Consider the following 16217-nt stretch of genomic DNA (forward strand, 5'->3'; position numbering starts at 1 on the left):
TCACTTTCCTCACATATAATACCACCATACGATATACTATTTGGAAAACTTATTCAACAGGGTTCTAATTACATATTTAGTTCCAAGTTTAATAAACAACCGGGAGGGTGTTAATGGGTTGTCATCGCCTAATTTCACGTTAATTTTACGAACCTCCACGTTATAGTCATCTATTTCACTTTAAACGTCACAAGGAATGAATAATTCACAATAACCCTCTATCTAGAATCTACCAACCTCGTACTGAATTATTAAACTAATCGCGCCATTAACCCCTGAGCTCACCTGAAGGGGTTGAGATATGATTTAAAAATTCACTTCATTATATTCCTCACTCAATCTATTTACACTTACACCTAATTTATAATAACACCTAATTTTTCAAATATAAGTTTATATAAATAAAGAAAGAAATTTTAAAAAAAGTGCATTTTACAATAACATCAGGATACAACGGATGAAGACTCGCACATGGTGCTGTCATAAGGTGCAGCTCATTTTAGGGTTGTCCTCCGCGTTAATTGAGCTAACCTGACAGTACGAGTCGTCTTCTAATGCGAAGTGACTTCAAACCTACAGACGCTACATGAAATCCTGAAAACAACAGTCGTGGCCCATAAATTGACGCAAAGGTCGTCCTAAAAGAATAAAGCTCGCCTCTTCACGACACACTGAACATGATAAAAAGTACTCATCTACGTTAATTACGCAGTTTTGCTCAATATATTCGCCCAGGGTTACATATTATACAGTAACTTCAATAACTGCGTGCGTGATGATGTGAAAGTTCAAAATGATTAAATAAAACTAAAGAGTGTTTATGTTTGTTAATATACAGCCATGTTAAATGTACAATAAATATTAAATAAGATAACCTGATTATTTCCACACAAAACTTTTCAAAAGAAGCATTTTTATGGGGAAGTTAATTTTGCCGTTTATTTGAGTAATTGGTCCCTTGAAGTGACGTCTAAGACCGACAGTTCATAGCATGAGTTCAGTTGATACCTGAGTTGTTAACAAATTTTCAACCGATTCAGGCGTGATATAGTGAAAGTTTGATATACTAAAAAAGGTAATTGCACTTTTCCACAATAATTGTCACTTATTTTATAACAGGTGTTTAAAATTTAAAATAAGGAATGAACACGGTTGGAATAATTTGAAACTTGGTGACTTCCACAAAATCTATTCTATGCACCTCCAGTTTCAGCTTATGACAGCTTGTGTTATAGGATGGCATAGTAGCCAAAACCTTTACGAGATCTTTTATCACGTCGAAATTGTAATTTATTTAAATATTAATTGTATGCATCTCACCCGATCGATCCGTCGTACTTTGTCTTTTTCGAGAAGAATTACTCATTCAAAAGTTATGATACCATTTACATATTTTAGGGACACACAGAATACAAGTTGATCGACATTTTGTCACAACTTAAATATCAAAGTTTTATGCCTGGGAATTTTATGAGGTAACATTTTTAAATTTGAGAAATAAAACGTTTATATCATCTACACTATATCCTCTGAAGATTTCACGGTGATAGCCTCGGTTTTAAATGAGTTTTTTTTTATCGCGACAAAAAACATCGGTGTAGCGGGGAGCGATGCATCCTCTTGAGTGCCTACAACGAAAACATATATTGGCAACGCTCCCTTACTTTTGACAGACTCGTCTCAGGAGAATGGATTGTCACTGGTGCATCACTGTGTGAGAGTGTCTGCAGCCACTACATGCCATCGCTGCATCCCGATAAGGCGCTCGACAGACATCGGTGCGCTAAGGCGTGGATATATTTAGACGCGGCGGCGCCCCGGGTGAAGGACGCTTTTGGTAGCGGGGGTGGGAAGGAGCACCCATGGGACTACCCAAACCCTGGAACCCTCTCCCGGGCTCAAATGAACAACTTTACTCACCAAGACCTCTCTCTGAATACGCTTCGAACATTTGGGATTCTCATGAGGAAGGAATAATATCAGAAAGATTTCGTTCTTTCCCGGCGAATGGACTTAGTGAAGAGTTCTTGGGATCGCCACCGGGTCAGGACTCCATATCTTCCTTTATCTATACTCCAAATCTTCATATCATATACATCATACTCCATATATTTAGCAGATATGGAGTTCCTGACCCAATCCCGAGAACTCTTCACTAAAAATATCCGAACTCGAGCAACGAATCACATCAACATTCAAGTAGCTCAAATGAGATGAACTTTGTTACTTTCATGTCAAAATAAAAACAAAATTCACTAACTCTTGCTTTACTTTGTGGTATTCCATTTTAAGTTTTCCTGGATATACACTATTACTTATACCACTTTAAAAAAATTCAATAAGGGCAATTCCATTTGTGACGGAATTACCTTTAGAGAAAATTATGCAATATGATATTTCGATTGAATTGTTAAATACAAAAAAATTGTAAAACTTTTAACAGTGAACGATCAAAAAACATTTATGAAGGTGATTTTCATGTACAGAAACAAAATTAATTATCAAATTACCTTCTATATATGCCCAAAATTAACATGTGACGGAATTGCTGCCAGGTCAACCTCCTAAGTGTAATGATTTTAAACATCTTCCAAACTCTGCGAATCGAAGTATAGTTTGAAAACTTTTAGCAAGGCTGTGATTAATATTTCAAAAATTGATTTCTTGAAATTCAATCAATTAGCTGTTGATTTATAAAGATAAAATATTCCAGCCTAAATTTTAATTTGTGAGAAAAAGTTGACATTTTCATGGAAATGCCCATAAGTAATTGTGTGTATCCAGGAAAACTTATAATAAAAACACACAGATTTTCTAAACATAAAGAATCTTCGACGACCGCGTGGAGAAGTTCCAAAAAAGTTGTTTATTTAAAAAAGATCAGTTACATAAGTAGGTTTCAAGGGTTTGTTATAATGTTATCAGTCGTTTAACTCGTACGTTCTATGCTACCACCAAGCCAATGGCCCACTTGTAACGTTTGCATGAAAATAATTATAACCATGTTTATCCGGGTTTTCACTTTGAAACGCAGCAAGACACTTTAAATGCCGATGCAGTATAGTTTGAAAAGAGAAACGAAACCTCAGAAAAACCAGGACAGGAGTCACTCTAAGACCATCATTTGAAATATGTATTAATATTTTAAAAACTAAAGTATACGCGAAGCTCAAAAAGAAACTTGAAGCCTTTGAAGAAGGGTGAACTTACGATTTGTGATAGATACATTTACACTTACTTACGCTCGATAGCGTCGTGTAAGTGACAAAGGATATTCTTAAACAAAATGGGATTCGATGGGAAAAATAAAAGAGGAACGGAAAGATTTCAAAACTTTGATTTTTTTGAGATTTTAAAATCTTTAATAATTCACTTGTCCCCATGCATAAAAAGTACACAATGACCATATTAGTCAAGTATTTCATATGCAAGTACCTACTTCTATGCCTGGATGGTCAAGAAAATTCGACTGGTCCCATAGCACAGTAATTTAATAAGCGTGATGAAGACTGGGATCCAAGCGATAGATCACGAAACAAATGCATGGGACGTGAGAGTTGGGCAGAGTTAAGTGAACCGTTCCGAATAAACGGAATCGGGATTAAATGTAGGAATTGGTGGGCATTTTTCAGAAGAGCATCGATTCCATTGGAGGCTTTTCAAACGAAGTTCTTGGATCTCTTCGGATGCCACTACTGAAGGTTATCACCGACTGCATAGGCCTTTCGTTTGCAGCTGTCCAATCGCAAAAGCCGCTAACAATAGGCTGATATGACATGTATGAACCACTAAATCACTACTTCAACCCGATGTTTGGTCTGGAAGAGGTGAGGGTAGACCTCACTTCAGACTAAGACACTGAGTTCCAGATATGACATGCATGAACAGTCACTAAGTCAGTGTTTTTTGACCCTATGGTTGGTCTGGAAGAGGTGAGGGTAGATCTCACCTCAAATTTAGCCATTGAGTGCCAGATACTTGATGACTTAATGACACTTGGTGTCATTTTCAAGACCATTTGTGCTTTAATCATGGATATACCATTATTCCACAAAATTAAGTCGGAAACGATTTTATACGGGTGAGGGTAGGCTGCGGTAGTATTGTGAACTCAGCGAGAAAAACGAAATGGAAGAGATGATAAGGAGTATGAAATGCAAAATATGGATTCATGCTAATTGCGCGGGGCTGGGAAAAGGAGTGAAAACTTTTTTCTATGATGTCTATAAATAGATGTATTGACCAGCAAGGTGCATTAAAATGCTTATATTAATAATACTGATCTACACTGCAATGGATTTATTGAGCTTCAGCTACATAATTGATTAAAGGTAAATGTTAGGTCCAATTTAGGAAACCAGTGGTACAAATTAGAAGACCAGTTTCCTAATTTACACCACTTTAAGACATTTATAAATTCAGCAAAATTTTGCTCTTAACGGTGTGACATTGAACATTTTGCTTCCTAATGATATACATTACATGACACTGAACAAGATAAAATAGTATAGTCGCTGTAAAACTTATTATTTGAGCTACATAACATAAAATGTAAAAAGTGGTGAAATAAAGGAAACTCTTCCCTATATTTATTCAGTTTTCAACATTCTCTCACTCATTTCCAGATCAAAAAAAAACAAATTTACTACGAAATAGCAGCAAATAATGACCCTAAATTAAAGTATGCAAATGCTGCATTTAAGATTACAAAGATAAAAAAGGAATGTATGAACGCTATAAGTTTTTTCGCTGACGGGCCGACAACATTGGCGAGATACGATTGAGGCATACGTTCATACAATCCACCTCGAAGATTACGAACTCAAATACGGCGATTAGTATTATATTTGATTAATATAAAATTAATGGTAATTACTACTCAACTCTGCCATTAATTTTCGAGATCTAAGATTTCTGCGGGAGGTAATAAGCTATCAATGCCTCCTTTCCACATACGGATTGAATTACTCGACGTGAATTCGGGGAAATAGTGTAACGTCGAGGCGAGTGATTGTTTTCTCGGTGGGGTATTTACATCTGAGTACACTTGCGAACGATTCCGAACAGGTACAATTGACAATTGACAACGGATTGTCCGACAATTGGTTATAAAAAAATTATTCTTCTGCAGCTTGCTGACGGATCTGGCTGGATTTATTCCTTATCAAATAGAATATGTAAAATAGCGATTACTTTTTTCATGCAGCAAAGTTTCCCATGCAATTCTACAACCTTCGCTGAGGTATGAGCAACATATATAATAACGGTGTGAAAGCTGGAATATAAGGATGAACAACTTTGCTATTTCCACACAGTAGTTAATTATCACCGACCATGGTTTCGTTACAGAGTAACATTATCACGGTGAAAATTCAGGCAAATGGGCAGTATATATAGCAGACTAATAAACTACTATGTGGAAATAGCAAAGTTGTTCATCCTTCTATTCCTGCGATTATGGATTTCCACCAAGTTACGCCCGCTACGATTAATTGCTGTGAAAGCTGTCATAAAAATTGCGATGAAGTTCCAGAGGATTAACAAAAAATGATGATTACTAAAGAAAAATGAAGAGCAAGTCCCGTGAACTTAATTAATATAAAATATAAAGAACTGTAACGGCGCGCATAAAAAAATGCATACGTACAGGTACGTAAATGAATATGTATCCAAGCAAGCGGTTGCATTCCAAATCAATGCATCAGCATATCACCAACGCAAGATAACATAATTAAATATTCCACATGTCTTCATTTTTATTGCATAAATATAGGAGCAATCGGACGGGTATACCGGTTGCCACATGCATGTCCACACTTAATCCACGACAACCTTCGAACAACTAAATACTGCGTCACACGCCCGAGGCAAACACTGGAGGACTTGCTAATGTATTCAAATCAGGCATTAGTATTCACTGTAATTCACACAAGTATTCATCAGGGCTGCTGAAGAGCCTCCAGGTACTCCGTATGAAACGCGAGCACGAATTTGGGTACTCGACTAACGACGAATTAACCCCTTGCCCTGAAATGACGAGTGTAGCTGGTCATCAAATTTTCGCAATTTTAGCACTATTTAGAGAAATAATATAAATATTTTTAAAGTTTAACAATGTTAAAACATCTATAATTTACGTAAAGAACTCATATTTTATAAAAGATGATGCATTGGAAAAAAATGGTTTTATACTAACGACGATAGCTACGTCCTCGATTTTTTTATAATCTTGCTTTAATTCATTTTTCTACATTGATTACTAATTGAAAAATATCATTTTATTACGTACCATTCAATTTAAAATAACCCACAGAAGAAATTAATAGAGGATATGAGCACGATGGAAGTAAAGACACAATAAAATAACCTACATTTGGAGTATGCTCCTGTATGGAAGTGAGGCATGGACAATGACAACAGCGGAGAAAGCAAGGATAGAGGCCTCCGAAATGTGGTTCCACAGAGGAATGATGAGGAACAAATAGATCGACAGAGTTACTACTGAGCCAGTCCTCAGAAGATTAGGAGAGAAGCCTCGCGAAAACCTTAATAAGAAGACCGAACAACCTTTTAGGCCACATTTTGGAACATGATGGCCTGATGAAGACAATCGTCGAGGGTCAAGTGGATGGCAAGAACGGAAAAGGACTTAGGACGTGAGTACTTAACGATATGGCAGAGTATTTAAAATCTTCATAAAATAAAAGAAAAAATATAAAGCTCTTTAAGGAATGGATAATATCGATAAATAAAATTGACGTTTTGTATTAAACTTTAACTCAAATTATACTAAAAATTGTTACCATTCATATAAAGTTCACTTGATGATTTGTATATATTATAAATACTTGATGTATTGCACAATCATATAAAGTGATCACTTGATGTATTGTAAAAATAAGTATGCATTATTTTTTGTTAAAAATGGCAATGAAATGTTTCCTACTTTTGAAAATATACAATGTATACATAAAAGGTGCTTGTAACTTAGAGATTGCCTAAATCTCCGAGGTGTTTGTTCTTAAACAATTTAAACCGTGATGGAGTAAATATGCATTATTATTATTATCATTATCATCATTACAAGGAAGACCTCGAACAAAATGTATGGAACAGGTAAAGAAGGATGTGAAAGAGAAGAAATATGTAGGTGTGAAAAGATTAGCTGATAGGAGAATTGAGTGGAGAGCTGCGTCAAACCAGTCTTAGGATTGTTGACCGGTGATGATGAGCACAATATTCATAAAATAAATATCAGTGGAAGTGGTTAATCCACCGGGCACACTCCTATATCAACGCTTCCGAAGAAGACTCGTCGTTGAGCGTCCTGTGCCGGCCACCTCGCTGCATCTTCCCGTTTGATCCGCAGCAGCATCCGCCTCCAGCCTTTCCCCGTGGACCGCGCAACTGTCTCTCATTCACTGGCGGCCACATTCCGCCCGAATACCCTCACGTCGTGCCCCACACCACCCTCGGTCGGAGAGGAACTCTCCCGCACCGTAAGGAACTTCCAACGGCAATGACAGGAGATGTAAAGGCATGTGAAATGTGGTGCTTTCCGGTGAACAATATACACTGTACATTATCAAGAATATAATTTAGATAGTATATGATAGGGCTGAGCGTGTTGTAAAGCTCATGCAACATTTTCATGAGATCTACCCGAAAATGAATAAAATACGAATATTCAAACGTAATGGAGTGGAATTTTTCCATATTGAAATAATACGGGGGATCGGGTTGGTGTAGTGGGTAGAGTGTTGGCTTCTTACCCCGTGGACTCGGGTTCAAATCCCGGCGGTGGCAGTGAACTTTCAGCGACTGCCCTATCCCTGCTTGTACGCTGTGTGGAGAACAGTTCAAGCGCAACACTCCGTCCTTCGGATGGGACGTTAAGCCGTGGTCCCCTTAACGCCTTTCGTCAAGAGTAGGCTTATGCCGACGCCAGGTTTCTCTCCACCGTACCTTACATATCCTTCCCTCATGGCGAAAATGAACTAAGCTGTCGGTCGCCTCCTCCAAATAGCACAACTACCTTGAAATAAATGCTTGCCATTATACAAGATTATAAAATTTATTACGACCTAGGATTCAATGTCACTACACGATACATACTTTGATGATATGGTAACATTGAAATCTAGGTCAAATCACGAGAAAACGTCGTAATAAACTTTATAATCGTGGATGATGGCAAGTATTTATTTCAATACGCGAAAATGAATATGAAAAGATGAGCGCTTTTCAAATAGCGTAGTACTATAGAAAAAATATCCCTCAAGTGACACCGAATAATTTAGAAAACAATTTTACCAATCATGGACGGAGATTTGTTATCCAAAAAATTATAAATGACACACAGAAAAATGTCCCCATATTTTAATTGAATGATTGAAGTTTTTTACTTTAATGAAAGTTAACGAAGTAATTTAACTTCGTGTGTATGATTCCAAGATTTTGGATTAGTAAAACACAACTTCCTCAAATAAACAGCATCAATTCATTTCAAGTTTCAACAACGAGGGATGCCAAGAAAGCAATACACGGATGCATTGAAATTAAAAATTTGTTTTCAATAATGCAGTCTGTATGCATCATTTCCGCTCGATCAGTATGATTTATCAACGCTTCCCTCGTTTGAACATAATCTTGAAGTTTAAAGTGTAAGTAGAATAGTATGACGTGTAATAAAAAGTGCAATAGAATGTATACATATACCTGCACCTCAAACATGTAAACTACACCAAGGTATTTTCTCTGAGGAAATTTTTTCATACATTCATTTTTTTAACAGTAAAATGCTGGTAAGTGCTTTTATAAATACTCAGAAAATTTCGAGATAATAGTTTAAATATCAAACTTAGCGTTTAGGGTAAATTAAAAAGACAAAATATGCCGTTCGATATGGGGAGATACTTCCTTAGGTACATCAGAAGGGACAAGCGAATCGAAGTAGACCAAATTTTCATTAAAAAATAATGAGAATAATGCCTTCCCACTCCAATAACACGAGGTGAGTGACAAACACTTTCTACAGAGGATATTTCATACCTACTTGGCCGTTGCGAAAAGGACACCACATAAACGGTACTCCATCCGTCGGATGGGATATTATGCCGTGCACTCAATGGCGCCTCTCGTTAAGAACAAGGTCATGCAAACGCCCGGGTTTATCTCCCATCATCTCTTTACTGTCATTTTTTCACATCACAAATTACCTTAGCATCAGGTCGGCTTCCTTAAACACCCTATTATGTTAAAACATGTCCTACTCCCTGCTCCGTCGACTACGGCAAAAAACAAGCAGGTTAAATTACTTCTTTAACTTTCATTAAAATAAAAAAACCTTCAATCATTCAATTAAAATGGGAAGAAAGAACAAAGATATGGGAACATTTTCTGTTTGTCATTTTTTATTTTTCGGATAAAAAAATCTTCGGCCATGCCTGGTACAGAAATTAGTTCAAGAAAACAATCGATATTAACTAGATATTTAGTAGGGCATTAGATTATCCTCTTGATATCAGCACAGATTAGCTACTCACTCGCATCCATTGAACACCAAGTTTTAGTATATTTGTTTTATAAATTCTGTACCTAACTCTGTTTAGACTTAACTATCTCTGGCAAACTTAACAAACTAAAATACTACGAGATAGCATAAGAAAGTCTACAAAATTCTATTGTCTCTAATGGTAACAATCGTCTGTGGGCAATATTGGAATTAACGACAAAATAAATGAATTTATCAGTTGAAAGACAGAAACGGTAAGAAACGATTACATGATGAAATAATCCAGCTAGTAAATGGGTGCCTGAATTTTCGATGCATTAGCACCAAATGGAAGTGCTACGAAATGCCGAAACCTGTGGCAGGTAAAAAAGAAGTAGGAGTTAATAAAATATAATATAAAATTAGGTTACCATTTGAAACTAGAAATCGTGGAAAATGACAATAATGAAACCCATGAAAGATACAATTTATGCCCCAGTTATGTGGACATTGTTAATATTTAACATAATAAAATCTCTCATCTTCTTTCCACACACTTTTATTTTGATTGACATAGGTTTTTAACACATAATGCCATGTAAACTCGAGCTGTTAAGAAAAGAAACGATTGAAATATATTTACAGGCTAATTAGCATTGTTATACAGTTCAGATATATAAAAAAAGGATATCAAATGAAAAAAATAGAGTTTTTTAAATTATTCCTACAAGATTTCAGAAGAACTTTTACCTTTTGAATCCTGTTTGAATCGCCGCTACGCAAATAAGATTCTGCCGTGACTAATCTGTGACACAACGTTTGATTTTTTCATTTATCACGAAGCGAGCGTTAAAACTCGACAAAACTCAGTCTTTTTTCATTCCTCGAGCTCATGTTTTCCATCCGGAATCCCATATGCTCTCAGCGTAATCAAGGCGTGTCCAGTGCCGCGAAGCTAGTGTCACGCGGCACCTATATTTCATCCCTCAATTCGAGGGCGTGACCACCGCGAACTTGTATATCGTACAGAAATTTTTGTAATATTTGAAATCACCTTTTGAAATTTTCATAACAGTATCCACGATAAAATCTCTCGTCAAAATCTGCTACTTTCCAATCGTAGCAATAGTAAGATATGCACTGGAACACCCCGAAATATCTACCAAGAGTTGGACTATGAAAACGAAATTATTCAAACCATTATCAGCAATGAATATTGTTCGTAAAATCAACATATCGAATTACCTCCCTTACTGAGCGAAAGAAATGATGATTGTATCCAATAAGACCGTCATGACCAGGATATGATGAGACAAATAATAAAAATAGTAACAATTTATTGCTTCCTTTTAGTACCTACAATATTATTCAGTTCATCAATTCCTATATCTGATTTATACATTATCTTAGAGGAAATTAAGACAGTTAACTTACAGCTATGCGATAATGCGCTCATATTTCACATCAAGATTGAGTTAATAGGCGAGGGATAATGTGAAAATACCATACCCACCTACGATTTTTAAAATAAGTTAACGTCAGAAAATCACAAAGCATCGATCACTTTATGTAATAGTGGCTAATGAAGCCGGGTTAGAATACGCAACATTTTGCCCAAATACCAGAGATACAATGATACCACGCCAATTACATTTGGAAATGAATTATATCATGACCAACAAGACCTTAATATTACATGATCATCGTAATCTCAAGGCTTAATTAAGTTTCACGTCACAGCGAGCGGTCACATCAAATTTCTGCTTCCTAATAATTTCCAAAATTGAAGTCTTAGGTAATTCTAATTTCACGGCTTCATTGCCTCAACTCTAATCTCCTCAGATATTTCACCCATCATATCCTCAATTTATAAAGAAGTTGAGGAAGGAAAAATTATTTACTTTCACCACTTCAGCAAAAAACAAGCAGTGCTCCATAACTTGATTTCACCAAAGTTTCCCATCATTTCGTATCGCTTTTTATAAAAAAAATAGTTACCTCAATGAAATACAGATTCTAAGTTTTAATCTATGAAGATGCTTATTTAACTTGTAGCCACGCGACTTGATAGGCGCGATGTAACCATCTATGGCAGCAAAATTCATTTATGTGTTAAAAATGAAACTGAATTGTTACAGCTTAAAATGCGAATTTCGGAATAAAGTAACGTAAACGTGATTTATTTTTTCATAAGTTCCTATTAATTACGTTTTTACTCGTATACTTCCCAACTATCGTTTAGTTATAATATTTTATCAATTTTACTATTTAAAACCTTAATTTATCACATTTAAATGTAAAAGTACCTGGCCAAAAATCTTGAGATCATACATAGACAGAATTATTTCCCACAAAGATGGTATTTACTTTCAAACAGCCAATACCATTCAGTGACTTCTATCTAATATTACGTCTTATTTATCTTTTCCCCTTAAACGTAAATTCACAGATATGAGAATGACATACGTCAGAAATATCTTCTGGGAATCGCTTCATCTCAATAGCGAAAATCGGTCTAATTACAATTATAAACTGTCATTTGGATGGTTGAACAATAAAATTATATATCTGTGTGTAATGCCAGCACGCACGATTCCTCATTCCGCTGATGTTTTTTTTTATTAAATATTTATTTTCACATAGTACTGCATTCTCATTCACTCTTTGACCAGACAATCACGTTTTGAGACATAATATCATCACACTCACAGAGAGGCGGTCATCAAGTGATTAAGAAGGCAAGAAGTCCCTCATTACGAGAACTTCCACTGCGTCAATTTATTCCCGTTAAATTACCGATTTCCACGGCCACGGGAACAAACTAAAAAATAAATACGGAATCGCTGCTCATGTTTTTGGGGCACGGCTCGCTCGAACAACCTTCCTCCTAGATGAAGATAAAACAATCGGTTCCTGGTTTGCGGGGGTCGATGTCAGGAGCCCATTCAATTTCCACGTCTCCCAAATTTAGGGGTTGGGCACGGATTTTAAGTACTTTTCCCACGTGAAAGAACAATGCTTTCGAGATCCAATAAAGACGACAGGCTTTCCCATGCATTTCAAATAGGAAAAATAAATGTCCAACGATGGAAAGCAATAAAATAATATTTATGAGTATTATACCAAGCTTAAATTCCAGGCAATGAAACATAGAAGTTCAATAAAAAAGGAAAATGGATATAACTTAAATCAAGAAATTTAATTAGATATCACCAAATAATTTAAATGAAAGGTAGTTTCCTCTACCTTTCATTTCAATATGCCAAATTTCCGCTATATCACGCCTGACTCGGTTGAACTTGTCACCTAATAAGGAAGAAAAAAAACTAAATGTTTCAAAGAAAAACGAAGAAAAAATGATCAATTAATGGTGCAATGAATTTTAACGAAAAGGTAATACAATTGATACATATTCTACGACTATCACGAGAAAATATTCGCCTTATATACAAATCATGAGAAAATGTCAATTTACGATTAACTGTCAACTATGGGCCAAATATCTAACGGACAAAATTTAAGGTTCAACGAATCGAGTACGATAAAATGCCCGCAAATCGGCCCACATTGCCCGAGGAGTTCCGCTAAAAAAAACCTTCACGGCACGCGCGTCCACGCTATTCATTAATTTGCAGCTCTTTTTCGCACCCGCAGTTTACCATCGCTCGAGCAGCCGAGAATTACCCACCTCATTCTCACTCCACGTATGCTGTCGGAGGGACAACTCACACAATCACGAAACTAATTACCGCGGTGACGCAACTGCCCGGTCTCTCTCGGAAAGGACAGCTGTGAGCGCGACGCACCGCTCCCCCCACTCTTAACTCCCACAACCTGTCGGAATACCTGGCTCTGAAAATATGAATGAATCCGCCAAGGCTTTTTGCCGGCCGGAGTGGACGCCAGCCAGCACAACGAATGCCGAACTAAAGGATCGCACGAGGAAAAAAAACAAACATAAACACATACGCGGCCGGTCAAGTTTTTTTCTCCCTTCCTTAAAGGCTGGAAAGAGTGGCGGCCGATGTATGGACTTGTATGTGGGCCAGGGGGGCGGGCAACGTGGGCCGCCGACCAGCCAGCAACACTAGCACCACACCTCCGCACTCAGCAGTGCTGGGAGCCAGCCGGTGGTAAAAGACTTGACCGGCCGACGTCCCATCACCTGGCCCCCGGAAGAGTGGAATAATGCGACGGGATGACTTCGGAATTGCTTCACCCAGCTATTCGGTCCAGAGCACGCATCCCTTCCCCGACGGCACGCTAGGAGCCTGGCCGAAGACGGCCGAGGGCCTCGGGGTATACACGGTGGAAGGCAGCGGGAATGCTCGCGGGTGGGAGGGGAAGTCCTCACCAGCTGCACAAGGGGCGAGTGTATTGTGTACGTCCGAGATTGCGGTGCGAGAGAATTCCATAAACCAGCCACAGATTGATAACACGCACTCAATGGATAACCTGGAGACGTTGGATCCACCTTTCTGGTAACGGACTACGTAGCGATCTTTCCCGACACGAGTCACAACGGGAACGTAATAATAGGGATACGCGTGTAGACGGACAACTCCTTCAGAGTTACTCACCATTTCCTCCGTATGATCCTCATGACAACCCCGGAATCATCCTGGGCTCCTTGCGGACGGCGCGGCAGTACGTGTGGACCACAGACATGAACCAATCCCGCGTAGATACAACTCTTGAAAGGTACTGAGACACTCAACGCACTTCAAACACACCGGGAGTAAGAGACACACGCTCTGAGACGGACACCCGAGACGCACACAGCGCTAAAAGTATTCCTTACTAACGAGGAAACGATCGACCCCTTCTTTCTACTCTCTTGGGTTGCCCTCCGCAGCACGTAATTGAAAGATTAGCCGCAAGAGGTCAGCCGGGCAGCACTGCTCTCGGCAGACGGTGGCGATATACTGAACTCCATCTACTGCGCATGCTCCCTCACTTCCCATTGGATTAGACGCCTCCGTCCCCATGGCGCATACGTGATTCAACTCGCCTCCTTACGGAACGCTCTTCGAATGGCGGAATTTTTTGCATATTTCAGCTCAAACAGGGCGAGAACGGAAATAACTACAGAGGAATGTCAACCATAATTTGCTCATACAAACCGTCACCTTGAATTCATGAATAATCGAGACTGCGGATAAGGTAATTTTAACTTCTTTGGCAACGCGCAAGAAAACAACAACAGAGTAAATGTGCTCATCAACCTTCGCTTTTTGCATACAGAGATTTAAAGCACCTTCCCTTATATTCTGCGGCTATATTACTCGAGAAAAAAATACAATATAACTTCAATGAATACAGCCTAAAAAAGAAATCTAGAACGTATTTCGCGATCAATTGACAGTCAATAATAGAAAACCGTAATATTTAATCTTATGATGGAAATTCAAATCACATAGAATGGGAACTCGTATTGGCTGCATGAAAACAAGATGAAATAATATAAGATAAAAAGCGAGTTTGTGGGTTGATGATGTAACAAAATGTCTAGCAATTACGACAAGCAATTTTAGAAAGGACCAAAGCTATCAAAGAGAAATTTCAATTTGCATATACATTACCAGGTATGGTATCTCTTTAGTAATAATTAGGGCCATTTAAAATGGTCTTAAGACATTCGCTTCTTTCTCACACGAAAAAACAACCCTAAAATTAAGGATACGAGCAATTATATATTTTTAAATCAGGTAAATATTTTCGGCAAGAATAAAAAATGCTCGCATTTGCCTCCTTCAATGAGCTACTTTGAAGTAAAATAAGTACTTTTAGTGGGAAGTGGAACGCACTATTTGAAGGCTATTTGAACGACAAAAAATATTCGCGTACAAGCTTAATGCAAATTTAGATAGAAATAAATTTTCCGAGATAATAACTTGGAAGTGTTTATCCAAAGTTATACCAGCAAATTTCCCTTATCTTTTGCGGCAGTTATGCTACTCAAGAAAGTAATGGCTTATCCCGCGTCTAGCGTCACAGTTTTAAAATGTCCTAGTAATGCGATAACATCTAGAGCAATGAAGTACATGTAAAATGATTCCGAAATCAAAGACCCTGGAATGATATAAAAACCATTTATTTTCACTTCCGGAGGAACACTTAGGTACTGTAAGTACCAGACAGTGGAACTTTTTATATATGAATAAGTGTTTCGATTTGTGAGCTCCACAAATACAAAATATTCCAAAGTGTTTAAGACCATGCAAGTTCTGACAGTAAATATGAAATTTATTATTCTATTTATCTACTTTGTGGCGAAAGCAGATGGTCATACTGATGATGATATATAATAATAAATTAAATACATAAATCTCTCAAACCATGTCACAAAGAAAGAATTGATGAACAATAAGAGGGCATTACCTCCTACGTTAGCATTGTGCAAGTTTGTGATCCACTGACAGGGGAATTAGATCCATAATTTGCAACGCATATTTACACGGTGAAGTTTTGTCAACAGCTTAAGTATTTTAGTGGTGAGTTATCATAGTAATCCTGCTTTAAAAATGCATGCGAGAATAATAAGAGATTTAAACGACAGTGAGATCACCTTACACTTCAAATAATTTTGTTCCGAGAGACTCGTCTTTCTCACCAGTTTAACGCACGAAAAGACCTGTTGCACCATTGCGGCCATAATATGAGTTTTGGCCGAACGACTGGGAGAGAGGAATATACCGACGAGAAATGTTACGCCTAGAAAATA

General features: G+C 37.5%; 1 protein-coding gene across 3 annotated transcripts in view; it reads right to left on the reverse strand.

Moving 5' to 3' along the window:
* Positions 1 to 16217, reverse strand: part of LOC124170940 (rap1 GTPase-activating protein 1-like) — a 556415-nt gene that overhangs the window by 302506 nt on the left and 237692 nt on the right. Inside the window, exon 1 of one of the 3 annotated variants that reach the window (XM_046550013.1) lies at positions 14074 to 14296. The exons of the other annotated variants lie outside the window; for them this stretch is intronic. Within the exon in view, the coding sequence (XP_046405969.1) occupies positions 14074 to 14096 (23 nt within the window). The 5' untranslated portion in view covers positions 14097 to 14296. Of the gene's footprint in view, positions 1 to 14073; positions 14297 to 16217 lie in introns of those variants that run through there. 3 annotated transcript variants of the gene reach the window in all.

The sequence above is a fragment of the Ischnura elegans genome, chromosome X, assembly GCF_921293095.1.
Source record: "Ischnura elegans chromosome X, ioIscEleg1.1, whole genome shotgun sequence".
Taxonomy (NCBI): Eukaryota; Metazoa; Arthropoda; class Insecta; order Odonata; family Coenagrionidae; genus Ischnura; species Ischnura elegans.